The following is a 27,109-nucleotide window of genomic DNA, read 5'->3' as shown; positions in this document are numbered from 1 at the left end:
TGCTTGTGTGTGGATAGACAATATTCATGTGTTTTCTTCAACATACTCTCCCATCACTTGAACTCACAAGAATGGCATCAGAGGTCACCAACGCACATTGCACACTGACCATTTAAGAGCAAGGCCACTCTGGAAAAACAAACTCAATTCAGTGATTTGTTTATGGAATGAAGAATGAAGTCAGATCAGAATTGCCTTTGAAAGCCAACACGTAATCACAGCTTAAGTAGCTTCTGAAATCAGAGTTTTCCTTGGGAACATAGATTTGTCAGGGAATAAAGTGGTATGGCATTTATGCTGTGCTTTTCTAGTCTTACTGACCACTCAAAGCACTTCACGCATTTTACCTTTTGTACATATTCATATTCTAGGCATGTGAAGCACTTTATCTACCTTACATTTACACCTATGATCAATTTAGAATCACCGATTTGGCCTGACATGCATTTCTTTGGACTGGTCATTGATGGAAAGCAGTGGAAACTGATGCAGGCCCAAAGACTAGGAGATTCAACCCCAGGATCTTCTTGTGGTGAGGCAATAGCGCTACAACAGAAGATGATCTTTCATGAGTCTCCTGGGTCTACCTAATAATGACAATATCTGTCTGTCAGTGATTACGGGGTTATGTTGCACAAGTGATGCACAATGACGGCATCCAAAATAGTCCAAAGAATGAGTCAGTTATCAATTTCATGTTTACTGCTCTTGCTTAATTTGTAATAACACGAGCACACCTAGAACTAAAACACAATATCACAGTTCCCTTTGGTACCTTGAAGTCAATAATACCGCTGGCTGTAGCGTTCCTCAGCACCAACCTGCATCATGAATCAAAGTGATTTAGTGGCTGCAACTGCAAAGTCCTTCACTCAGTTCTAAATGAATTATTAGGAAGTGAAACCATCTGGCCAATGGGAAACAGATGGATGTAATGATGTAATGAGTGCAATAATCATCGGGCTAAAATGGTCGTTAATGGTGAAATTGGTGGTGCATGAAAAAAATACCCCAAACTGGAAATCAACACTAAAAAAGTGTAATTTTTTCATGTAAATGGAAAGCATCAACCGTCTAGACTAGAGAGATTAGACTTTTAAGTTCTTCAAGACATTTAAACTTTGAAATCAACATTCCCTTAGAAGAAAATAAGAAAAATATCCAACAACTAAGAACTTATATTTTAGAAAAAAGCTGTAAAATAAAGGTCTTGATGCAGCGGCCAGAGTTTCTTGTATAAAACAAAATGTTTTCATTTAGTATTCTAGGCTTTAACCAGTAAGGGTGCAAATGAAAATGTAGCAGGGAAGACTTTGGGAAGTAGACAGTAACAGCTGGATGATTTTTTTAACCGCCGTCTTTTGTGTGTTAAAATCTTATTTTTAAACTAATCTCACTATTTTAATGACTGTACTGAACTGGGCTCCTGGACTGGACTACCAATAACAAAGATATGGAAATTTTGAGAGCCCACAGCTAGATATTCGCTGTGGTTTAATACAGGTGTGCACGCATTCCTAAAAGCTTTTGTTTTGTTTCTGTATCCAGCAGACTTTCGAAATGTGAACTTTTTGTGGACGAAATGACATGCAGGAAGATGTTTTTCCACATTCCTAAAAAGCTCCTCCTACTACTCTCCCATATTTTTTATCGTCTTGTTGTGCATCAGTGTTGAATCCCCACTGTGGGCTGTCATAACATGCTGTGGCTGCCCTCTACCAGTTCTGTTTATCATCTCTATTTTTCCCTGTCCCACGCTGTTTGACATGCATATTTCTTGATCCCACAAGTGACATTATTAATCCAGAGTGCAGTTGTCCACTCCTCCACAGCATGCATTGACCTCACAGTCAAGCGCAGCGCTGCCACAGCATCATGTCTTTGCAGCGTCACCTTGACACGAGATCGTTTGGGCTCACATGCAATCCTTCCTGGATACACTGAGACACACACAACTTCCCACAATTAGTCTAATCCGCTCCTATCTCATTTCCTGTTAGCGTTTTTCTAGCCGCGGAGAGGCAAAGACGACAAGCAAAGATGTTTTTGGATGTCTCCTCTTTAAATTTCTCTTATACATTCCCTTTAGTTTTAATTTTTACTGGGGGTTTACTGGGAATCTAGAAAGAAACAAACACTGTAAATCTGTCATTTAGCAAAAACACCTCAAGGAATAATCACTCATTTAAAAATCAAATCATCCAAATTTTTACATCTCAAAGGACCCACTATGTGTTCTTGTCATTGTTATTTAGTGCAACAAGGGTCCCTGCACATGCACGCACACACACACACACACACACACACACACACACACACACACACACACACACACACGCTATTTCTCATAAGGATGTGCCAACTCAAAATTCCTCACAGCCTGTTTTGATCAGCTTCCTATTGGCTGCCAGTAAATGTTTTGGTCCCAGGCCAAGTGAATTTCCCCAGCATAAAAAATATTGATTATTACCACGTTTAAAAGTTGTTCCCTCTGGTGTCGTGTTGCAATTTGAGTCTTCTGTGAACACAACAAAGTGACCTAGCGAGGGTTAACGCCAGCACCACTGTGTTCCCTCCTTCTGACGTTGAGTGAGCGCTCACACATACTTACACACACTTTCTCCACTGAGGCCGGCAGAGAGACGGAGAGAGAGCGAGCCAGCTGTCGTCCTCTCAGCGCTGGCTCTTTCCTCCCTCTCGCTGACTCCCGTGTTCTCCACTGGCCTCATCACCACATGGGACTCCAGACCTGGCCACCAATCGAACCACAACTTTTCCCTATGGCGTGCCTTGACGTGGAGACCCCTTCCATCTGCAGGGGTAAATTCAAATCAGGTACTGCTTCTTTCTTTCTGTTTTTTCTAACCAGAAAGCTTTGTTGTAATGTAATGTTAATCCCCTGCCTTCGGAAGCGGAGGGGGGGATTGTTGTGATGTACACACAGCCATAACAGGAAATGACAGTAAAAGCTCATCATCGTGACTCAAGTGGAGCATCACTACTTTTGAATTCTGATGAATTTGTTTAAGTAGAAAGTAATTACCCATCGCTTTAAATTACCTGTGTTCAAACTGGCACTCTGTAGGATCACTATTATAAGGTCTTACCTCACAGAAGCATGACTTCACTCTTGTAATGCGCATACACAATGAAGTAACTTCAACTGAAGTGCAGTAGTTGGATATGCTGCTAATCAGGATTCTGATCATTATTTGCATGTTTTTATCTTCCTGGTTTGCATTCAACATCAGGACATTCCTCTAAGCAAGTGGCCTCTGCCAGTAAAACACAAAATGCCTGTCTTGTTAGTGATTTATAGGCTCTGTTTGGCAATGTGAGAAAAAAAAACTTTGCAAATACCAAAAGTTTATAGGGCATCCAACATAACATGTTTTGCATGCTACGTTTTAATACTGTGAGCAGAGAATCACACTCAAATGAAAACAGTGTATTATACTGGATGTATGCAAAACAAGTATATAAGTTTTTCCACTAGAACTATTCTTGCTGCTTTTACAAAAATCATTATTCATTACCTGACTAAGTATATCTCTTTTTTAATAGATTCATATCACTTTGCCAAGACAGAGTAATAATCTGACACTAATCTGACCAAATCCTAACAAAGTAAATGCTGGGGAAAGAGTATGTTTGTGTGGGATGATGCTGATAGCGATATTAGGAATTAGTCTGAAACTTTAATGTGTCTATCTTTAAAAAAAAATCAAAATCTCTGCAGGTTTGGCATTTAGCCAAAATGTGTTTCCTTGAATTTTACTCCTTTGCTAAAAAAAAAAAAAAAATACAACAAGCTTGACAGGAAGCAGAAGTTTGGAGATTTTGCTTCTGCTTCACCTCACATCATATTTTCCTCTGTGTATTTATACACTTTAAAACTCAAACAACTGGCTTCCACACAGTCATTCTGCTTTTTTCACTGTCATGGGATAAAACCTTAAAAACCCCTTTAAAACTTTTGCCATTTAAAATGTGGGATAATGTTATTAAAAGGCTTTTCTATCCCATATAAAGCGAGAAACCTGGTTGCCCTGACACCTAATCATGGCAGAAAGGAAGCAATATTGTTTTACTTTGTTATTAATATGATTCTGGCTTTTTTCACTGAGGCAAAATAATCCAAAAATGAAAATAATGTAAAATTAAACATGCTTTACTTTCTTTTCTTACATTCTCAGTACTCATTTAATTTACTGAGATAAAGTCTTGCTGATGAATTCTCTGCGTTGCTAAATGTAGGATGTACGTGTGTTTTATTATCGATACGTTTTCAGGTATTTTTTTTTCTGAAGATTGAAGTCAGCCTATAAGTTCCTAGGCTCCACACAAAGGCATGAAAGTAAAATCCAAATGACATTTTTGATAGACTAATTTTATCTCAATATTCATGATGCATGCCATCACTGGTTATAAATGCCTCAAATGCTGTTAAAGTGGGACTCTGTTTGGAGAATTCTGTATTTATAACTGCAAAATCAACATAACCCAGCATGAGTCTCTTTCTAAACTAAATTCAGCTTTGGCCACACCAGTTTTTATTTGTATTGTTTCAGAGGTCTGATGGGAGACCTCCAGGGATGATTTGCTGAGAACAACATGGGTCTGAGATTAGAGATTACATCAGTAGACAAGGATTTGAGCCGAGCCCCCTCTCTATGTTTCTCCAAAACCTCTGTTTACGCTTTGCTGGTGAGCAGGAGAGCGGAGCCAGTTTGCATCACGGAGAAGGTTAGCCAGGGTTCAGGTTGAACCAAAGATGACACAGAGTGATGAGGAGGATCCGGCATGAGTTGTAACCCCATACTGATGCTCAAATTAAAATTTGCATTCTCTGTCAGAGCTAGGAGGCAGTTTTTGATAGTATTGATATGTTGTAGTATGCACTCTTTTCTTGCTAGTGGCACCTCAGTGGCATTTTCTACAATCTTCCGTTATGATCCATCTCTGGCTGACCATAAACCCCTCTGGCCTGGGTTTGTAATAGGAAACACAGCAGGCACACTGTGTTCTCTGTCCCGCAGTGGATGGGCTGCTATGAGAGTGGACTCGGCCTTCCACCCTTTGCCTCGGTTCTTGTCACTCCGCGTTCTCTTGCCCACCAGTAGAAGCCCATGAACGTTCCCTCGTCTCTGCGTACGAATGCAGAGCCCACCCCCTTAACTACCCCCAAATTTCATGGTTCCCAGGCCTTGTTCTCACAGCTGCCCAGTTTATTTTTGCTAGCGTGAGTCACAGAGGCCCGTTCAGAAGCAGCGCCTTTCCCAGGAGAGTTGAGCAGGTCTGCCTTGTATTTGTGTGTGTTTGTGTATGAGTGGGAGCTGCCCCCCCCCCCCCCCCCCCAAAATGCCCCTGAGCAGATCGAGCTAAAGTTAACTTCACTTTACTACGAGGGTGACAATAAAGGCCTCACGTACCTCACCACCGCCACTTCATTCGTTCCCATCACCCATCGCCTTCTCTTCAGACTTTTTTTTTGTTGCCTGCACTGAATTGTGGCGTTCTACTGAAATAACATGTCCACGCTCACGTGTTTATAAATGTTTAAACAACGTCTTACTACAGTTTATATTTTTGGGAAAATAAAACCAAAGATCATCCAAGTGCTATATGCAGAGCTCGCATGCAAGACTCAACAATTTCTGTTGGAAGATAGTCATGTCTTTGATGTTCCACAGTAACATGACTGGTCACTTCTTATCCATCCAAAGCAAGATTAGTTTTTAAAAACAATTTATTAAACAGACACAAGTTACTTGGCTCTCAGTGGTGTCATGACCAGCTCGAGTTTTCCTCATTATTGTAACTGCAGGTCTGACATTAATCCCTCTTTTATCTGTTTGTGTTCTTCTCTGTAGTTACTTTATTTCCTCAGCGCATTTGCAACCCACACAGAGATATTGCCTCTCACTGGGAAGCCTGTCAGCCAATCACACTGTTTGCGTGTTGTAAAATGTGTGGTACTCCTCACAACCCCTGAGCTAAAACCATACAGGAAGAGTACAGAATGTCTGTGGTGGTGAACGGGGTTTACAGTTGAGCCTTTCGGGCAGCGTATTGATTGAGAAATAATAAGTGCCTTGTTTTATTTGAAGTCTTGCAGGTTTCGCAGTTCAAAGCCAGAAGGGATGGTTGTTAGGTGACTCAGTGGAACTGGTTCTGAATGGTAAAAGTTTAACCCTGACCTCTGTGTCTCTGCTTTCTCATAGTCCTGCAGCTCTGTCTGCAGCAGAGGAGAACTCGGGAGCAACTTGTGGACCAAGGCATCATGCCGCGTGAGTATTTTTACCACATAAGACAACAATGAACATCGCCAACAGTGTTAATAAGAAATAAAACATTTATAGCTAGCAAAATATTTGGTTTTTATTTCTCCCAAATTAACAGGCTCCATTAGCAAATAGCTGGTGAACATAGGGGATCATGAAGCAACTCAAAATACAGAATTTATTGTGGTATTTTTTGTGCTTTTATTTGATAATTTAATAAATCAAATCTAGTGGGAGCTGCAAGAGTAGAGCCAACCCTTGGGCTTGTAATCAGGATAGTTTTTCTGAGCATGCACATCTGGAAGGAGACCCAGGGGTAGGTTTTGAATGTACTGGGGAGATAATATAGCTCAGCTTACCTGACGAAAGTGTCCTACAAAATGTTGCTGGGTAGAAGGACATCCAGTATACACTGCTTATCATGAATCCTCTGCAATGATTGGATAAGTGGAAGAAACTAGAGTGAGGGATGGATGGATTTAAATGGAGCCCATTAGCGTGAATAATGAGTTTCTTTATCTACAAGTCATTTGAGCCAAACACTCAGGCTTCAGACTGTTTTCAGGACGTTTCTATTCTTGACTATGTGTGATGTCAAAGAGATGGAATATCCCTTGACAGGCATACAAGTGTGAGTACAGAAATTCCTGCTGAACCTGCTGATCAAACCTCGAATTTACCAGGGGCAGCCAATCAGAAGAAAGTTGGTATGAATTGAGGAGCTAAAACGACTTGTTTGAGACAGTGGAAGAACTGAGGAGCTGCACCAAAGCCTAATACAGGATCAATCAGGATTATTTTGACTAATAAATCATGCAAAGCCACTTTAGTAGAGTCCAAGAATGGAGAATATGGATTTCAGAGTTAGTATAATAGATCCTTTTTGTACATCAAACTGCTTTATTTTATAAGGGTTGTTTTATAGAATTATGTCAGAGGCTGAAATCTCTTCATTGTGCTCGAAAACCTGGTGAAAATGGTTGGAATATATAACAGATAAAAGACACACTGGTGTCAAAGCTGGAAGGGCTTTCTCTGCTTTAATACCATCCACATCAATCCTTTGATCCAGCAGAGGTGGAGCAGACTCAGTCCCTTTTTTACCTCTCTCCAGCAAGCCTTTTGTTTAGGAGTACAGTCAATAAAAGATGAGCTGAAACTGTGACAGAATCCCACTGAGAGCTGGAAAGACAGGAAGAGAAAAAGATGGACATCTTCCTCTTTATCTAGTTCTGTCATGAGAAGCCCCCTGTAGTCAAGTTTTCAGGTCCTCTCTGGCTCCACGCAGCCTCATGAGTCAGCGGCTGGGCCTTCAGTGGAGGTTAGACGCCCCCCCCCCTCTGCGGCCTGGCCAAGCGTAGCCTGCACACAAGCCTCCCAGGCCATTCTCCATAGCAATCTGCCTCTCCTACACTTAGAGGCTTATGATAGGTATGCAGTGAGGTTTTGGTCATGAGGAATGTTTGCTTTGCTCCTCTGACACACTCCTCAGAGCACCCCCCAGGCAGAGTGTCCTTAAACCAAACAATGTTCGTCATAGCAGAGGTGACTCGCCGGTGAGCCAGACCTCGTCTGAAGCTCAACAAGTTTACTCTGTCAGATCAGAAATTAGGACGGAATAATCGTTGTTTGAGTCAGCTGAACTGACACTTCCTGTCAGACACCCACCCACGAGCTGCTGATTATTAATGACACGCCACTGCATGCCAAAAAGGAGAGAAATAATAAAGAATGACATGAAACTGGATGACCCTGCAGTGTGAAAATTGTTTTTTGGTATATTTGGGAATAAAGATGCATTTTATCTCCCTTCTTTTCCTCTTTATACCTGCTTACACTGTATGTAATAAATGTGTATTTGTATTTTAGATTTTTTTTTTTTTACATATGTGTTGTCCATAATTTTAAACACTTTATGTCGGCATACGGTACGTGATTTGTACTTTCGAGAAAACTGCTTGATAACTTTAAAATACTTTTTAATGAGGGCCATTATGAAGAGTATATGTTTTAGAAATACTGAGATTTCCTGTGGTATTATACTTATGCTGTTACACCATCATTTCTGTTGTTGTGGAGTACAATCTTATCACTAAGAGGCTTGCTACATAAACATACTTTGTCATGATATCAAAGGCAGACAAAGGGGAAACTATTTGGAATGAGAAAGAAAGAATGCAAAAAGACGTCAGTCTTAAAATCAAAGGAACAGTTTGTGCGTTTTGAAATTAGCCTGTGTTAAACAAGAAAATGTATTGATTTCTTATGGATTTCTCTTCTCGTAGCCCTAAAAGCACCTGCTGCCTTTCATGAGCAGATTCGCAGCCTGGAGAGAGCCAGGGTAAGCCAGCAATGAATGCACTCTAGCCTGCAGATGATCACAATCCTGTACCCAGAGTATTTTCTTATTTCTTTTCTTTTCTTAAACAGACTGGGACCTTCCTGAAGCACAAACTCTGCAGCCGACCCGGGCGTTCTGAGCTGGTCCGTATGCACATCCTACAAGGTAATCATCCGGGGGTGTTTTCTTACTGGGTAAGAGTGTTGAGATAAGAGAGATGATTACCTGTGTGTTTAACAAAGTTATAACCACACGCATGGCTTTTGTGAGGTCTGGCTCAGTCTGCTGTGAGTCAGTATGATAAAGCAGTTTGAGAGACTGACTGATACTGGCCAGATCACAGATGAACATCCTCTTTGTGTTTATCAGAGACACATGCAGAGCCCTCCCTGCAGGCCACACAAATGAAGCTGAAGAGGGCCAGACTGACTGATGATCTCAATGAGAAGATCGCCCAGAGGCCCGGACCCATGGAGCTGGTGGAGAAGAACATCCTGCCTGTGGACCCCGGTGTTGAGGAGGTTAATAATGGTAGAGCCTCATTGTTATTATTATATCTGTTCACCACTTACAGTGAGTGCAGCAAAGGTAATTCAAACCAGCTGTGCAGCACATCTGGTGAATTTTTATCTATTTTTAATGATGTATTATCTTTGTTTGGGAAGCAAAAGCCTGCTGTGAGAACGGTCTCCCAGTTTAATTACAGCAGTAAAACTGTGATAATGCTAATACTGATAAGATGGCCCTCACTGAAAAAACTGTAGCTTGTTTTTTATGACAGCTACGTTGAAATATCTCAGCAGGGCAGTCTCAGCTTACATCTCTAACCTATAGTCAGAGATTTTTGCTCTATTTGCATTATTTTTATTTATCCTTGAAATAAATAATAACCAGTGTTTGCTTATTTTTTGATCCTGTGCCACAGCTGGTAGCAAGGTGGATTGTGCGAAGACACCTGACAGTTCAGACGTGTACAACTTTGATGAGGACAGCAGCGATGCCTTTTCACCGCAACATCCTGCAAGCCAACACTCTCCCAGCTCCACATCGGCCTCGCCGCCGGAGTCTGAAGAGGCCACTCTTACGTTAAAAACTCCCATACAGGTACAACAACACCAGTGTCAGACAACCAAAAAATCTAGGTTACTTAATTTGCTACATACAGCACATCAGCTGTGTTTTAATAGTTATCCATGCTCATTTTTCAAGTGTTTATCAGCCTATTTTGGGTCATATTTTCTTCCTTTTCATAGATGGCATGATAGTTAGCAGGTGTTTCAGCTTTGCTGTTCTTACTGAGGGGCTCATGTGATTTTGCTCTCTCTTTACTTTTCTTAGCACTCCCCACCACCCAGCTCACAGTCTGCATCAGATTTAAACAACCCTATGCCCACCGGTGAGCAACAAAGCAACCTACAATCAACTCAACCTCAACCTGTCACCACTGCCGTCACCTGTGTTACACCGGGGCCAGTTCTTGTGAAGGTGACTTTTCTCTTAGTCATTTCAATGTGATCTTACAGCTAAAGTTAGATTAGTGATGCTTTTTTAAATCCTCTGAGGTCTTAAATATTCATCTCTGATATGTAACCCTAACCAATAACACTATCATATAAAAACATGTGATTTTTGGCTGTGGGAAAATAGTCTCCAAGTCTTGGCAATCTGACCTTCAAAATAACTATCTGTATTTCCCCTAAAAAACAAAACAATCTTCTTTATTTTTCTAAAAAAAAAGAAGTTTATGGTTACTTGTCATTGTCGTCGTGTAGTTTATACGCAGCTGTTGCAGTGTTGACCTCTGGCTCTGTTTTCCTGACTTATTTTCTCCATCTGTGTGTTTGGTTTATTTTGTTTGCTTCCTTTGAAAATGTGACGAGAGACACAATGTCAGAGTCTGTTATTTCTCATGCTAAAAGTTACATCAGTTTTGGCTCACACAAAAAAAATTCAGCATTTAGCTGGGGTTGAGCGCAGGTCAAAGAGCAAGGGTTAAAGTTATTTCACCCATCCAGAGGTTTAAATCTGTGCCACAGTTTGTCTATATTTAGGGTCAAATGACAGGCTGGCCCTCCTCATCGTGGCTAAGCTGTGAATCAAAGAACGGGAGTGAAGCTATAACTTATCCACTTATCATAATGCAGTTATCCTCAGAGTATACGCTAAACTCTCCCTCCCTTTGAACATAATAAGGGAGTGAGTTTGACAAACTGGAAAGTGAGTGCTTGTTTAACCCGGCCCGAGTTTCTGATTTCATTGCTAGAACCTGCTGCTCTTGTGCCAAGCCATTTTCATGAGTACTACATCCTGTAATTGCAGGTGGTAAAACAATAAGTGTCACATTTCCACTACCCGTTTCCTCATCCTGCTGTTCTCATCGAGTGTCAGGGCAATGTTAATGTTAAAGTTATAAAAGTACCGTATCAGTTCCAAATCTTGCAGTGTTGGTACTGGCAGTGCAAACTGCCTTCCCTGATAAAGTTAACTGGACTGGCCTGAGATCAGTCATGAGGAAAGAATATCCTCCAGATGGTCCTCTCTGGTCTTATGTACCCCTTTTTTGTGTGTGTTGTGCTCTGCAGCAAAGCTTGGCTAAGCCTCCTGCTGAAAAAAGCCGCAGCAAAAAGAGCAAAGAGCCCAAACCACGAGTGAAGAAGTTGAAGTACCATCAGTATATTCCCCCGGACCAGAAACAAGAGCTTAATGAAGTGCCAATGGACTCTGCTTACGCCCGCCTCCTGCAGCAACAGCAGCAGTTCTTGCAGCTCCAGATCCTAAACCAGCAGAAGCAGCAGCAGCAGCAGCAGTACAATTACCAGGCCTCCAAGCTCAAGTATGGCTCCATTAAGCTTTACTTCATCGCAGTCAGGATTTTTCTTATCCTCATTACAATTACTTCAGCATTGATTTTCAAATCCTCAGTCAGACGTACGCACCTTGTTATGTAAAATGTAATAACTGTCATCACGGTTTAATCACAGCTGCTTTTTGTCTCAATTACTCTGCATTTCCTGCTCACAGCTTCCTACACAGAAGGTGCTCATTATGAAAAATGGATTAAAAAAAATCCCTCTCTCATCTGCACTCCCTTTTCTTGACATCTTATTACAGCAGACCAACAACTGAGGTACAAACCAGCTGTTCTAACATTGCTTTTAGTGGAAATGCTGCGTCTGCCCCTTTGCAGCTCCACCACATGAACCGCAAGCCGGATCACTTACCAGCTAATCTGGATGAGATGAAGGTGACGCACTGCAGCCTGCGCAGCCTGATTGTATCAAGCATATATGATTACTGCAGAGGTGAGTGTTGTGCAGCTGTTTTACAAGTCTTTTATCTTTACAGGTAGCTGAGCTGAAAATGGAATTAAAACTCAGATCTTTGCCTGTTTCTGGGACCAAGACCGAGCTGATCGAGAGGCTAAAGCTGTATCAGGAGAACTCTAGCACCCAGACTGCTGCTCCCATCGATGCAGCAATCTCACAGTCAGAAACTCCTAAATTAACCCCGCCCGTGTCCCCTATTGCTTCTAAAGTGTCTAATCTGGGCATAGAAGATAATAGTATGGCAGACAGTCCAACAAAACTGCTTTCAGATGCTCCAGCCCTTCATGCTCCCTGCATGAGCTCCCCACAGAGTGCACCACATGAGGAGTGTCCCATGGAGACAAAATCCCACGAGCAGGACTCTGAAAAGGACAAACGGCTGCATGAAAAGGAGCGTCAGATTAAGGAACTAATGAGGAAGCTGGAGCAGGAGCAGAGACTGGTGGAGGAACTGAAGATGCAATTGGAGGTGGAGAAAAGGAGTCAACAGGGAGACTCTCCATCTCAGCTCAGTCCTCTGCTTCCCGTCCAGGTCAAAGAGGAACGCAGGACTCCGTCAAACTGCACAGCATCCTGCAGCTCTCCTGGTCTGCCAGTACTGGTCAAACAGGAAGAGCCTGCAGATCAGAGCCACGTAACCAGTCCGAATCAATTCATCCTCGGTCACCAGACCATCACACAGCCTGAATCCCTGCCTGCGCAGGCCGGAGCTCAGATCCTACTGCCCGCATCCCTTCCTGCCTCAGCAGCCACTATCCAGCTCCCCACCAAAGGCATTGCATTACACACAGGCCTTATCCAGGCTTCTGGATCGGTGCCACAGAAAACAGAGGCCTCAGCAGCAATACATCAGCAATGCAGCACTCAAACCCAGCCACTGGCAAAGGTAAGAAAAAAAGCTACGCTGCTTCTACAGACTGCCTCAGCCCGTCTCCCCATTCATCACCACTATCAGCTGTGACTTTGTGCTCAGTTTAGTCTCCTTGTAGGAACTGGAAACGTATCTATGTGTATGTATGTGCGCCTGAAGTCATAAATCCAGTATTGTGCTGTGTAAACACAAGATAACATCATAAATGTTCTGCCATGTTTTTCATGGCACTGCATAATATATCACGTAACTAATTTAACAGTCAGTTACGCGCTACCATGGCTAATGCGTCTTCCTTGATGCTATGGTAATAACAGGCCTCTGCTGAGTGGTGGCATCTTTCACTCAGCACATCAAAAGAAAGCCTGTGGAAGCATGAGTTACTGGAGCAGGTGCTGAGTGAGAGCTGACCATCGTGCCCTCATCGCTCCCAGTCATTCCTCTGCTCTGAGTCCAACATGCAGGCAGAATTAGTAACAGAACCCGCTGCTTAACTCAACTGCAGCTCTCATGGTTTACCCTGCAAACAGTGCCGTCATAGGTGGATGAAACATTGTCATCCTCCGGCTGGAGAGGGCCTGAAGAAATTTAATTTAAGATGTCTTTGTGTAAAAGTGAATGATCCACAGTGGGTTTTCTTTCAGGTTTCCACAGTTCTCATGCAGCTGCACTGCTACTTTAACCAAACTCCCTGAGAGAAAGTATGTTTGATTGCACTGATGCCTCCGTGCTGACCTCTTCAATTCTCTGTGCAGACGTGGAGGATTAATACCGCGGCACAGAACTTTCTCAATACATTCCCAGTGAGTGGATGCACTGCAGGAGCTTCTTCAGGCCAGGCCCTTCCCAAAGGACCTACAAATAAGGTGGATATTATCCTTATGTTCCTTCTGCTTATGTTTACTTTTTCTGTAAAGCATGCAAGAATTAATGTTATGGAGTTAGTATTTTTGTATTTGATGTTGTCTGTTTCCTGTTTATTAGCCTCCCTGTTCCAGCCAGTCTCCAAACAGTTTGATCTTGCAGCATCCAAAATTCACGAACCATGTGTCAAAGTGTAAAGACCCACCGCGCTATGAGGATGCCGTTAAACAGAAACGCAGCATGCTAACAGCTGTTCAGGCAAGAATCTGATACATAAATATAGTATCTCACTTGTGTCATTCAGACATGTAACGGTTTCCTTTCTCTGCAGGGTCCCACTGTGGCCAGCCAGGAGATGGATGACCTGTTTGACGTGTTGCTGGAGAGCGGTGGTGAGAATACTGGGTGTGATTTGATTATTGTGATACCTTTATGAGGTTTTAAATCTCACCATGTCCTTCTCTTCTTCTTTTTTTTTAGAGATCTCCCCCTACATTTCACAGGATCCTCCCAACCTGGATAAGCTTCTTGTGGTGACAGCTAGTGTAACCACCCTTCCCATCAACACAGCTTTATCTCGCCCTCCACCCTTAGTCCAGGTAGCAAAGCCGCCTGCGTGCCTGACCTCCGACTCCCGGCTGGAAACCCTCCTGGAGGGCGCACTGCTCCCTGACACAGAACCACAAAAACTGAAGCTGATGGAGGACTTACATGCACCCGGGGACACCATGGAAGTGGATTTTAATGACAACATGTCCACCTCTGCTCTCAACATGGACAACATGGATTGGCTGGATCTCACTCTGTCTGTGCCAGCAGAGGAGGGTCACTCTTTGGATGTGTCAGTGCCAGTAGGCGTCTTCTCGTCTGACTTCCTGGACTCTAGTGAACTGCACTTGAACTGGGACTGAGTGCTGTCAAGGCGATCGTTTTTCATTGTGAGAGAAGACTGCTTTTGTTTCCATGAGACAATAAGAGCTGTTTGGATGCTTCAGCAACTCCGTTCTGCTTTTCGGACAGATAAATCAGCTCTGTAATAATCTCATCGTGCAACATCACTTTAGAAGTTGCTGAACTGCTTCCTTTGAGGTCTCTAAATCCTCTGGTTGTATCGGGAGACAGATAAAGTTAGAGTGGTACTGGCAGTTTGAGCTGAAAGTGCAAGTAAGCTTTTAAGATTTCCATCTCAAGACACGCCGCTGATTTGTTATCAGTCTCATTTAATGTTATTGATTCCTCTTAGTCCTCTGATCTCAGTGAATGTAGAGCTTTACAGTCAGCGTGGTGTGAGCAGAAAGAGCAGGAAAATGTCCCAAATCCTGGCCGCAGTGCTAACGGCCAAACAGCGAATGTAGCTGAGGGCTGCTGTGTAGTTTACTCCACCCTGTCTTGGAATGATTATCACTATCAAAACAGATTGTAAACACACAACCGCTGCACGATCCTTGTGTGTATGTGAATTGTGAAGTATAAATCAGATGTTTCATTTGAGCTGGGAGTGTGAATATGATGAAATTAGAAAAAGGGCCACAACAAGCAGCCCAGCTGCTCTGACTAAAACAGGGCCCGTATTTATTACCAAAAAAAAAACAAAAAAAAAACATGTTTTCCTCTCTTGCACTTTGCAAAACAGATCAAAGAGTGAAGACAAGTCTGTTATGTATCTCACCGTGCATCTGTACACACTGTCAAACATACGCGAGACAAATGCGAGCTTAAAAAAAGGGAGCGAGACAGAGAAAGAGAGAGCCAGACTCTTCACTTACAGCGATGGACTGATTCCTAAAGGCTGAAGATGTTTGAATAATTTATTTTCATTTTTCAGTAAATAGACATCTGCGCAGCATACAAACACCACCAGAGAAAAATAACAGAAGTATGATCCAGCGCTCGTTTTTGTTTCAGCATCATTTCAAACTCAAATAACCATCAGATGTTACAAGTCAGGTTGTAGTTCAGTGACATCTACTGGCCACATCTGATTTGAATCAGCTTCATACAAACAAATGGAAGACGTGCTATGCTTTTGGTTTCTGTTGTTAATAGTGACACAGACCATTATATCTTGGCAGTACAGTATGTGTGTAATAACTGTGTCATATTGTTAAATTATTGAAGACTTACTGGCAGTTTCTAAGCCACCCAAATATGGAAGGAGCTGTTATGAAAATGATGCAAGTTTCTATTATTTTTTTTAGTTCTTTTCCCCATCTCCTCCTTTGTGCCTCATTTGACCACCCAAGTGTCTCTCCTTAAAAAGGGGTTATGTGCTGGAATGACAAATGTTTAGTCTTTACTACACTAGCATAACTCGGCATACAAAAACCTTGCATTTGTATGATTTACACATGATGTATTTATGTTGGCTTTTTATACAAATATTAACAGTCGTTTTGTAAATACAGAGATTCTTTGGGATTTGAGTGTCTGGCTATGAGCTTCAGCACTTGCCCTTTACTGCTTGCCATTAAAAATTTACAAGGAAAGTCTGTAATTTTGAAGTTTTATTGTATTTAAAAAAGATTTGAAAATAACTAGCATGTTTAAAGTACCAAAGTATTAATGAAATATACATTTTGTTACACAGACATGCCTGAAAAATGCATTATAATATGCATATGCATAAAGGCAGAAACCACCCGTCTCGTCTGACAGGCTTCTAAAAAGTAATAGCAGCTATAGTTTGAGATTACAAACATCACCCGTCATGCACTGATGTTCAGTGCATTCTGCAGGAGACCCTTTGCAGCTGTGTTGTTATCACCACCAAGTGGATAGCCAGCATCTTCTCCATCTTTCCCTATCTGCTTTCATCTCAGAGCTTTTTAATAGTTTTGATTAATGTTCGACACTTAGGACATCTGTGGTTTGTGGACTTGAACCTATCCATGCAAAAGGGGATGAGGCAGCAACCAGCCGCACAGCTGCGAAAGAAAAAACAAGAAGACACTTAAATGACAACTAGCCTGGAAGCTGTGTAACGGTGACAATAACACTGGCTAGACAAACAGAAACAGTCCAAATCTGGTCAATCTAGAGGAGAGTTTCATACCCTAATAAAGCTGTCATAATGCACACCAGCCATGTCACACTGCTGACAGAGGAGAACGTCTCTGTCGTGATGAACTGCCGACACTCTGGGCACTGTGTCCTGCACGGAGCTGCCGGGAGCTTGTCCAGCTCCAGAATCACTTCAGGGGCTGTGAAGGGAAGCAATACATGATTTCGAGGTCTAAGAATGTCAAGAAAAATGTTTTCATTTTTTAATTTATTTTATAAAAACAAAACATCCGTCTCTCTCGTTTTAAACTTGGGCAAATTGTTAAATAGTTTTCCACAAAAAAGAAAGAAAAACACACATGAAGGTACAAAAATCAGTAGCATGAAGTCATATTTGATCTGCAGCTGGGGAAAAATGCACTCAAGAAGCCCTGATCCAAACACAAGTATCTGCATGCAGTCCTCACCACGAGTGTGGTTTTCATTCAACTTTTCATTCTTTTATGTTTTATAAGACAAATTTCCAAAAGTAGCTCACCTGGGATAGTAGGCGGAGCCACAACATAGACAATATTAGAGCCAGGAGGAGGAGAAGGAGGAGCAGCAGAATCTATATTCTCTTTGTCTGTGAAACTGACCACTAACAAAGAAGAACAAATGTGGTTAGCTGCGTAAAGTGTGCTAGATTTGCTGTAGCAAACTGGGACTCACCTTTCTTGTGCTGTTTGTTTTTGGTGGCATTGAGCATGTTGTCGTAATTTTTCTGGAGCTCGGACTGTTTTTCATTCAGTTCCTTCAGTTTCTCATCGATGCTCTCAATCTCATTCTGAGTAGAGACTGCTTCCTCTGATTATAAAAACAAATCAGTAACCGTACAGAGATTATACATATAGCGCAACTTGCTTTTATTCCTCATGGAAAATATAAAAGACTGCAAACAGCCATCACTGTCACAGGAGTTGCTTGAGTGCTCACCTGTTTGTCCAAACTCGGCTCGATTCCTCAACTCTTGAAATATGCACAGAATGTTTTTCCTCTCCTTAAGTTGTTCCCTTTTGAGTGAGACATGTTTCATCTCAGTGGCTATCTCTTTTAGTTCGCTGTCTAAATCCATGGCAACTGCTGGAAGGACAGAAGCAGAAGAGAAAGCATGATCTTATTTAATTGCAGATATTATTTTTGCACCGGTTAAGCATATAAAATGTGTTTCTTTTCTATGCCCCACATTCTAAATGAGATGATTGCATAAGAGAGTGCATGCATTTATCTTTGTCTTTAAGTTGTAAGAGGCAGAAAATAGTAGAAATCCAACTCCCTGTTTATTCCTACCGCTTTCTTTTTCACGTAAAGTTGTTAAAATGACAATGATTGTGTAATTCTATTTTATGAAAGTCAGATTCCATGATTATCCTAATCATTTTTCATATTGTATTTGTTGTAGTTGTTTTTACGTTTGGTTCTTGTTGTTTTTTGAGCTATTTTCATTTTCTGTTCTGTTCAGTGTTCGTTTGTATTTGGTTTGGTTCTCAATTATACCAAAAACATGTTACCTACAGCATCTTTAAGATGGCTCAGAGACTTGGAAGGCTCTTCTAGCATCTGCTGTCATTAGGTAAACCTGATCAACTGCTAAACACAAATATCTAACCAGCCAATCGTGCAAACGCAACTCAATATGTTTAGGCATTTGTGCAAGACAAACTGCTGAAGTTCAACCTGAGAGTCAGACGGGAAAGAAAGATGATTTAGGCGTTTTTGAACGTGACGTGCTTGTTGGTGCCAGACGGGCTGGTCTGAGTATTTTAGAATCTTTTGATCTGCTGGGATTTTTCCCAAACAAACATCCTTAGCATTTTCAGAGAATGGTCCAAAAAAAGGGAAAATATCTTACTTATGTCATCAATAGAAATGCCCTGATGAAGGCAGAGATCAGAGTAGAATAGCTAGATTACTTTGAACTGACTGGAAGGCAACTCAAATAGCCACTCGAAACATACCAACATATCAAATCTTTAAACAGATACCAGGTGCCACTCCCATCAGCTAGGAAAAGGAAGCATGGTGTGGAAGATATTCTCTTGATGCTCTTTGTGCCCCATAGTTTAAATGACACAGTACACTTGAATATTGTTGCTGGCCTTTTATGACCACAGTGTACCCGTCTTCTGATTGTTGCTTCCAGCAGGGTAACACACCATGTCACAAAACTCAAATCACCTTAAACTAATATCTTGAACATGATGAAGTTTCCTGCACTAAAATGACCTCCACAGCCAGCTGTGCTTAATCCAACACAGCACCTTTGGGATATTGTGGATCAGGAGGTTCACATCATAACAAATCTGAAGCAACTTTGTGATGCTATCATGTCAACATAGACCAAAGTTTCTGGGGAATGTTTCCAGCACCTTGTTGAATCTATACCACGAAGAATCGAGGCAGTTCTGAACCCAAAAGGGGTCCAAAAAGTGATTGCCGGTATTTAAGCTTTTGTAAATAGCTTGTTGGCCTATAATCTGTCACACATATCTCTCATGAATGATATTTAGTCATTTTGAAGCAGAAAGAACATTTCCATCACAACGTAAAGACTGCAATCAGGTTTTTGGCAAAGTGACTTTTAACAGTTCTATAAAGATATTTTAACTGGCAAAAAAGACTGGACTGATTATAATGTGACTGATTATAATGAACACAGTGTAGGTACAACAATGCAGGGTCACGAGAATACTTGCAAAACAAATCAATTTTATATAAATCCCCTCCATGAATTTACCAGTATAACTATGGATATTAGACAAAATGCACATACAAACATCAGCAATCACTTTTTGGCAAAATTCCCAGGACCGAACGTTATTATAGTTAACTGACATGTAACTAAAAACTAAAACCAGATTTAAAAAATCGTAGTTAACTACAATGAAAGTCAAAACTAGACTTTTGGAATAAAGAATTTTGTGAACTTGGAAAACTACATACAATAAAATAAAATCCTTAGCTTTAGTGTTTGTTAGTTTAGTTTAAATAAATTAAAACTGTGGACTATAATGTGCTGGTGATAAAGTTCATATTCTTTTAATTCATTCCAACCATATTTATTTACATATATGATTTGCTTATCTTGTTCCCCCTTCAAACATTTAGCACGAGATCAGCAACAAACATGCAAGTTTCAGGCTTAAAAAAAACAGGTGCACCGTGTTTTGGCTATAACAGAACACTCTGGAATTTACTTCCTCTTACCAAAAAGTTTTTAAAACTATACATGTATTGGACTAAATATTGTTAGTTTTTTCTAATTCTGCAAATACACCTTGTAACTATTTCGCAAATAAGCTATAGAAATAAAGTTTATTACTACTGATATGAAATAAAAAAGATGCAGGACATGAGTTCATCCAGCATGTAGTCAAATATGCTGCTTTCTCTGAATCAGATAAATTGGTCACAACCATCTGCAGCTAATTAAAAGAAACATGGCTTCTCAGGTCTGATTGGATGCTTAGAAAACAAGCAAAAGATCTATAAAACAGAAAGAGACACAGACGCTGATGATTGCGTGTAATCGTCTGATCAGTCTTATATAAAACAAGTTCGAATAAGTATCCAACTGCACTGATGCTCCGCTGTAACATTAATCTAACATCTCAACTTATAACCTCATAAAAATCTATTTCACCATTATTAAATGGAAGATATCTGCTTTACCTTCTTCTGTTCCTGCCGTATCGTGTATATCCTGTAACACTGGTACTGGTTCAACAACAGCATACTGTTCTCAGGGAATATTCAAATCATCAGGTTATGGTTATAACTGCCCTATTTTAGACCTTATATAAAGCTCCTGTTAAGCTGCAAGCCTAGGATGTTATTGCACAGGTATGCAAAAGTCTCTAGACCCCATCTTTTTATCTTTTGCTAAGAAAATGGGGATTTACACACATGCACAAACACAGTTTGCAATGTAAAAACTATTCTGTACAATTTTAACAAGCTTGAAAGCCAATAGTTGGTTGGCCCCTTTATTCTTCAACACATTCTGAACTCTCTTATGCAAGCTTTCTAGTAATTTCTTTAAGCAGTTTTCAGGAATAGTTCTCCAGGGTTTTTAAAGGACATTTAAAGCTCTGATCACACACTGCTTCAGTAATGTTGAGGTGTGGGCTCTAGGGAGGCCAATCCATAGCTGACAATGTTCCAGAGTGTTTTTATTTTTAATGCAGCAGTAGGAAAAGCATACCATGCTGAAAAATGAAGCCATTGCCAATCAGTTGCTTTCCTCTTGGTATTGAATGGTGGCTCAAAGTTTGGTGGCATTTTTCTGCATTCTTTATTCCATCCGTTTTGACAGGATTCCCAACAACACTCGATTAAATGGAGCCCCAAAACATAACCGTGCTTTATAGATGTCTGTAGAGACTCACTCTTCTACCTCTCTCCTGACCTCCTCTGTACACACTTAAGATGGTTTGAACCATTCATGCATTCATCACTCTATAAAAGCACTGTTTCCACTGACTTTAAGTACAATTCTTATGCAATTTTGCATACCTCAGCCTTTTCTCCTGGTCCCCCTTCCTCAAGAATGACTCCTTGACAGCCACCCCGCTTCAGCAACCAGTATATGGATCGACTGAAGGGCCAAATATATCTCTCGGGTCCTGTGTCAGGTCTTTGCTGGATTTTTATTTGTATTTTTTTCAGATTATGTTTACCTGCTGCTACTTCTTCTTTTTGCCTCCACTAATGTTTTTTAAGGACATGCTGCATACCACGGTGAGATATGCAAAGGTTTTGGCTAGTAGCTCTTTGGAAATCACCTTTATGCACAAAACACTATTTATGCCTGTGAAACTTATCTGACCATTCTGCAGACTCAAAATAAGAAAGTGGAACAAATCATGTGTTTTGTGACAGGTTGGCAGTAACAAAGTGCCTAAATATCAAATTTAAGTGGTTCTTTGCTTGGATGTCTGAAATGTGTAGATACAACGCTAATTCATACTTTGGGTTAGGTGTCTCGTTTGTGCTCGAATGCTTCATAGCTCAAGGGTACAAGGACTGGAAGGAAAGTGAGTGAGAAAGCATCCAGTGTCCAAAGGCAAACAAATACCTTTAGAAAGCCTGAAGAACTATGATGACTTTAAGAAGTACAAGAAAGTCTGGCTTCTTGAAAGTAAAATATAAAGAAATGAAGGGTAGCTCAAGAGTGTGTGTGTGTGTATGTATATATATATATATATATATATATATATATATATATATATATATATATATATATATATATATATATATATATATATATATATATATATATATATATATATATATATATATATATATATATATACATACATATATATATATATATATATACATACATATATATATATATATATATATATATATATATATATATACACATACACACACATATACACACACACACACACACACACACACACACACACACACACACAGAGAGAGAGAGAGAGAGAGAGAGAGAACACAAAAAAAAAAAAACAGGTATACACAAAAAAAATTCACATTGGGAATAAAAGAGACAACTTATAAACATTTTATTTACATGAAGCCTCTTTGAGAGGCTAAAAAAAATCTACAACAACAGCAGCTGGTGTTTTTTTCATGGTTTACTTTTTCCTGAGTCTCTTCATGAATGTCACTTCATCTCTGTTCCTGATCCCATAGCTGAAGATACACACAAATTAAAAAAGAGAGGGAGGGAGTGAATGGATAATAAGTGTTATCAACACTGTTAAATAAAGTGCTAACTTGATACACTTACTCTTTAAGCCTCATCTTGTCATCTTCGAGCTTCTCGCCCTGAAATACTAAATGATACGTCCTCCAAACATATCTCCTGGAAACATAGAACACAGGGAAAGAGTAAAAATATGATTTTTTTTTTTTAAACATGCCCTTTTTCATTCTTGTGTTTGTGAGTGTGTTTACCAGCTGATGTGTTTCACGCCGCCTTCGCGTTGCTGTTTTAGCTCCATAAATCTGAGAATAGCCTTCTTCAGATCAAGGACCGTAGCGTTTTGCACCACCACAATCGCTATGAGGAAAAAAAGCAGTTTGTATGTTTTTGGTTTTTGTGATTTTTTTAATCAGAAGAGTATAAAAGGCTTTACGAATTTAAAAACCATGTAAACAGAAAACAAGGCAGCTTCAGCACTTACGCATCACTTCACCGTCTGCTTTCAAGACTCTTACAGTCATCGCCTGGCCGTACTCCAAAGCAATCTGAGAGTTGACCTCCTCCAGAGTCACCTGAAGATAAATATTTTTTCATTTTTCTGTCGGCACATAAATTCACTTGGTCTCAAAAACATGCAGGGAGTTCTTGGATGTTCATGGTTTAGTTTTTGTTTTGCTTATACTTAATGTTTTGATCTAATTAATTCATTTTTGAGTCATACTTCTAAGAACAAATGCCGAACTGTTTTCTTTTTAACCGCTTCCTAGTTCTTTGAGCCTATGGAAATAAATTTTTGAGGTTTTTCATTTAGACAAAATAAAAAAGCAATTTATGCACCACCAGTTTAGCTGGTGCTGGTAACAGGTCCAACAGGTAATCTTATGCTGCAAGGTTGAATGCAGAGGCAGAGGTCAGACTCCAACACAGCCCTTAGCTGCATGTCTTCCTGCGCTCACTGGCTCTCTGCTTTCATGTCTCCTCATCACTGCATAACATAATGACAATGAGAAACCCCCAAATAATGTAAAAAAATAAAAATTTGCATTAAAAATTAAACCAATTTATGCTGGTTTTGGGCTTTTATGACATCAGTTGGAGACATTTCCCAGTGGCCTGAGTCCTTTTGCTCTGCTGTGAGGAGTCTGCCCTACCAAGGATATTATTGCAAGCAGGCGAGCAGTTGTTCAGTCAAAGTGTACAGAGGGATATGAAAGGTGGAAAGGAGTGGAAAAGAGAGAAATGAAGTACCTGTGAGAGTCCAGCTGAGTAAAAAACATCAGCCAAAGCACAAGTTTCTTTTCACACTGTTGAAGCTTTTGTTCGATGTCAGTGAAAATGTGGACGCGTTCAGTCTCACCCTGTATGTCATCTCATCTTGTATTTTTAGACTGTAGGCAAATTAGTTTCTGTGTCTGGCCTTGCATAACTGAATTAGATTTTCATGCCCTTAGGATTTCATTCAATCTATTTTGTTTTATGTTTTGGCACGTGTAACACAGGAATTTCCCAACTTTTGGGAATGATCATCATCATTATTATTATTATTATCCACTGATCAGACCGCTATAAAATACTCTGAACTGCACTACCTGCATAAAAGATGTCTCATTAATTTGTGTACATAAAATGTTAGCCTATAAATGAGAGAAAATAAGAGATAACAGTTGCATGAGCAGAGTGACCTGGAAAAATTCCCTGCCTAAATTGCTGTTTCAATCCACCCCGGAGTGACATTTTATAGACTAAACTAGAGATGGACCGATCCGATATTACGTATTGGTCCGATACTGGCCTAAATTACTGGATCGGATATCGGAGAGAAATAAAAAATGTAATGCGATCCATTAAATATCACAAAAGCACCTCAGAAAACTTGCGACATGGCGTAACTCAGCTCATAACCTTAGCACGAGCAGTTTGCCTCACGTGATAGAGCGGCTGTGGCGTGTGAGACCTGTCGGTGGTCTGGTTGAGCATTTGGAGCCTCGCTGCCAACCCGGCATTTCATCTCCGAGAAAGTTATCCCAGAGAGAAGTAAAGCAAGTGTGTAAGTTCATCTCTGAATGTTTGTAAAGCATTCCCGCGTTAAGCTTAACAACCAATACATGGAGCGACTGCCTCTCTCCCCCTCCCTCTCCTGTGGCTACTTCAATCATGAAACTGATTAATGATCAGCTGATCGGCTTTTCTGTCGCGAGTCCGTCTCTCTTGTTTGTTTTTGGCCCACTTTGCACCAGAAAGAGGAAACCAGCGGCTAAACAACAGCAGCACGCTTAAGCTTGATAAGCTGTTGTTAGAATTTATTTAATATCACTTTCTACACCAGGATCCTTTTCTACGTAGCTGACAGCTGGTAACTGTGCAGGGGCGAGTCTAGCAAAGTTTAGTCAGGGGGGCAAGAAGGGCATTAACAGGGAAAGGGGGGCACAAAGACATACTTTTCTTTCTTATTCTCATTTAAAACGTCTAGCTTTTAATAAATAATTGAATCTGAATCTTACAACCAAAGTTTTAATCTGATGTAAAATGTATAGAAGTCCATTACTGTATATAGTAACTATTAAGTCTAATATACCCTAGTAAGCTATAGTACTTTTGGGAAGATACAATCAGTGCAGTCTGCAATTTTGTTGAAGAAAAATGTTGAATCTATTTAATTATTGTAGAAAAATTATTTATTTCTGTGCTTTTTTTTTTTCTTTTTTTTTTTTTTTTTACACATGCATTAAATTAAAGTTGATTACGTCGATTAAGCATCACGAGGCGGAGGTTGGGGGGTGGTTCCCTTTTTTTTTTGCTGGGAGTTGGCAACCCTATTAGTTTAATATTTCTGCTAAGTACTCTTTAAAACACCAGAATAGGAAGGATGGTGCAGGTTTAAGTTTATTAGCTTGATGAGTGTTGCTGAACTATGAAACATTTTGGGTGCAGTATATTTTTTGAATACAGGTATAGCAGAATAGCTTTAGTGTTATGTTTTTTTAAAACTTGACTATGAACTTATACACAATGCAGCAGGATATTAAAAAACAGTTTTATTAATTAAAAATGACACTATATCGGATTCATATCGGTATCGGCAAATATCCAAATTTATAATATCGGTATCGGTATCGGACATAAAAAAGTGGTATCGTGCCATCTCTAGACTAAACAGCATGCAAATAATTTACAGATAACTTGAGTCAAACCCATCTCCACAGTTTGGACTGATTAAATTATACACACAGTGTTGAACAACAGGCTGGTATGGCATTTTTGCTAGTTAAGCATGCTTGTTTAAGATTGAAACACCAATCAGACAAAACCAGACACTAGCATCTTTATACACTAACTGGAAAATTTGGAAGACAAGCCTTTTCAACTTCTACAGATATTTAAACAGCCACGGTAGCAATTAGGCATTGTCACGATGTCACGCTGAAAATCAAACCAAAAATCAAAACGATGAAGAAAAGTTACTTTTAAAGCGGCAATCATGTAGGTTGGTCTGAGTATTTCAGAAAGTGCTGATCTACTTGGATTTTACCACACAACTATCTCCAGGGTTTACAGAGAAAAAGAGAAAATATCCAGCGAGCGTCAGTTCTCTAGGTAAGAACCAGTGATTTGATGAAGCCAGAGGTCAGATAAGAATAGCCAGAATGCTTCAGTAACTCACACATCAAACTCTGAAGCAGGCATCCTACAACAGCAGAAGACCACACTGGGGGCGACACGCCTGTCACCTAAAACCAGGAAGGCTAAAATTTACACACTCACTAAAACTGAATAATAGTAGATTGGGAAAATGTTGCCTGGTCTGATGTGTCTTGATTTTTGCTGCCTTGATTTCTGTTGCAGTGTGGGGATATTTTCTTTGCACACTTTGGGATGTTTAGTACCAGCCGAGAGTCTATTAAACCCAACAGCCTACCCCACTACTATTGCTGACAATGTCCAACTCTTTATGACCACATGTAGCCACCATCTGAAGGCTGCTTCCAGCAAGATAACAGCATGTCACAAAGCTAAGCTCAAAACATCTCAAGCTGGTTTCTTTAACACGACAATGAATTCACAGACACCAGATCTCAGTCCAACATAGCACCTTTATGATGTGATGGATCAGGATACTAGGAGTGGCCGGTGAGTGTATACCAATATACCAATGGCTTTGTAATAAGTCATTACATGAGGTGATGTCTCTTTTGACCATAAATGCAAATCTCTTATCTGTATGTATGCAATGCACATGTGCATGTTCATGTTCATGTAGTAGACGGAGCACCTGAATCGGCAGGTCACAGAGCAAAGGATCCTGCACGAGTCGAGCAAGTCCTTCCTCGAAAATATCCAAGATTTCTGAATGAGGAAGAGCGTCCTCATCTTCCTCCTCTCCGCCTTGAGCTGCTGTATCTATCACATCTTCCTCTTTTACCTCTTCTTCATCCTTCACTGATTGTCCTCCTCCTTCTGCAGCTCCAGCAGCAGCAGCGGTACCCGCTCTCTGCTCCTCCTCCATCACCGCCAGCTGCTAAATTTACTCAACAGACAAGTAGCTTAACAGGCAGTTTATCGACTTAATTTATAACTTAGGGGAAAATATACTTTTTAATGGAAACTAATTTAACTGGAAGCCCGTGGAAGTAAGTGCGTCCGTCACCAATAATAACCGGGCGAGGAAATGGGGCTCAGAAAACATGGTTCCGCTTAAAG

The 27,109-nt window shown here is 40.5% G+C and overlaps 2 protein-coding genes across 4 annotated transcripts; one reads left to right on the top strand and one right to left on the bottom strand.

The window, feature by feature from the left end:
- Nucleotides 1-2,653: 2,653 nt before the first annotated feature.
- On the top strand, nt 2,654-16,163 carry mrtfbb (myocardin related transcription factor Bb). Its single transcript, XM_063472165.1, has 14 exons — nt 2,654-2,835; nt 6,225-6,290; nt 8,570-8,625; nt 8,715-8,790; nt 8,995-9,156; nt 9,551-9,729; nt 9,964-10,110; nt 11,208-11,458; nt 11,737-11,869; nt 11,971-12,837; nt 13,578-13,688; nt 13,807-13,944; nt 14,018-14,078; nt 14,167-16,163. Exons 1-14 carry the CDS (start codon nt 2,736-2,738, stop codon nt 14,595-14,597), a joined length of 2,778 nt encoding a protein of 925 aa, XP_063328235.1. The 5' UTR covers nt 2,654-2,735; the 3' UTR covers nt 14,598-16,163.
- A 251-nt stretch (nt 16,164-16,414) lies between these two features.
- On the bottom strand, nt 16,415-27,060 carry snrnp25 (small nuclear ribonucleoprotein 25). 3 transcript variants are annotated; one of them, XM_063470743.1, is made up of 7 exons: nt 22,496-22,553; nt 22,345-22,398; nt 17,662-17,808; nt 17,398-17,532; nt 17,225-17,326; nt 16,739-16,886; nt 16,415-16,610 (listed from the first exon to the last, which is right to left on the bottom strand). In XM_063470743.1, the coding sequence occupies exons 3-7, from the start codon at nt 17,798-17,800 to the stop codon at nt 16,502-16,504; spliced, it is 633 nt and encodes a 210-aa protein (XP_063326813.1). In that variant the 5' UTR covers nt 17,801-17,808; nt 22,345-22,398; nt 22,496-22,553; the 3' UTR covers nt 16,415-16,501. The 3 variants fall into 3 exon arrangements, with proteins under 3 accessions (XP_063326813.1, XP_063326814.1, XP_063326815.1); XM_063470744.1 differs by lacking the exons at nt 16,415-16,610; nt 16,739-16,886; nt 17,225-17,326; nt 17,398-17,532 and adding exons at nt 22,663-22,768; nt 22,893-22,983; nt 26,682-27,060 and having other exon boundaries at nt 17,668-17,808; nt 22,496-22,570; XM_063470745.1 differs by lacking the exons at nt 16,415-16,610; nt 16,739-16,886; nt 17,225-17,326; nt 17,398-17,532; nt 17,662-17,808 and adding exons at nt 22,663-22,768; nt 22,893-22,983; nt 26,682-27,060 and having other exon boundaries at nt 22,140-22,398; nt 22,496-22,570.
- Between the last annotated feature and the right edge of the window lie 49 nt (nt 27,061-27,109).

Source organism: Pelmatolapia mariae, linkage group LG4 (genome assembly GCF_036321145.2).
Source record: "Pelmatolapia mariae isolate MD_Pm_ZW linkage group LG4, Pm_UMD_F_2, whole genome shotgun sequence".
NCBI classification, from domain to species: domain Eukaryota; kingdom Metazoa; phylum Chordata; class Actinopteri; order Cichliformes; family Cichlidae; genus Pelmatolapia; species Pelmatolapia mariae.
This window is presented reverse-complemented; position numbering and strand designations above follow the sequence as displayed.

Coding starts and splice junctions, on each gene's coding strand:
- mrtfbb (XM_063472165.1), top strand. CDS start 2,736: ATGGGACTCCAGACCTGGCCACCAATCGAACCACAACTTTTCCCTATG. Junction 8,626..8,714: donor GCAGCCTGGAGAGAGCCAGG/GTAAGCCAGCAA, acceptor TTTCTTAAACAG/ACTGGGACCTTCCTGAAGCA. Junction 13,689..13,806: donor CCAAAGGACCTACAAATAAG/GTGGATATTATC, acceptor CCTGTTTATTAG/CCTCCCTGTTCCAGCCAGTC.
- snrnp25 (XM_063470743.1), bottom strand. CDS start 17,800: ATGGATTTAGACAGCGAACTAAAAGAGATAGCCACTGAGATGAAACAT. Junction 17,327..17,397: donor AAACAAACAGCACAAGAAAG/GTGAGTCCCAGT, acceptor CTTCTTTGTTAG/TGGTCAGTTTCACAGACAAA. Junction 16,611..16,738: donor ATTATGACAGCTTTATTAGG/GTATGAAACTCT, acceptor TTTCTTTCGCAG/CTGTGCGGCTGGTTGCTGCC.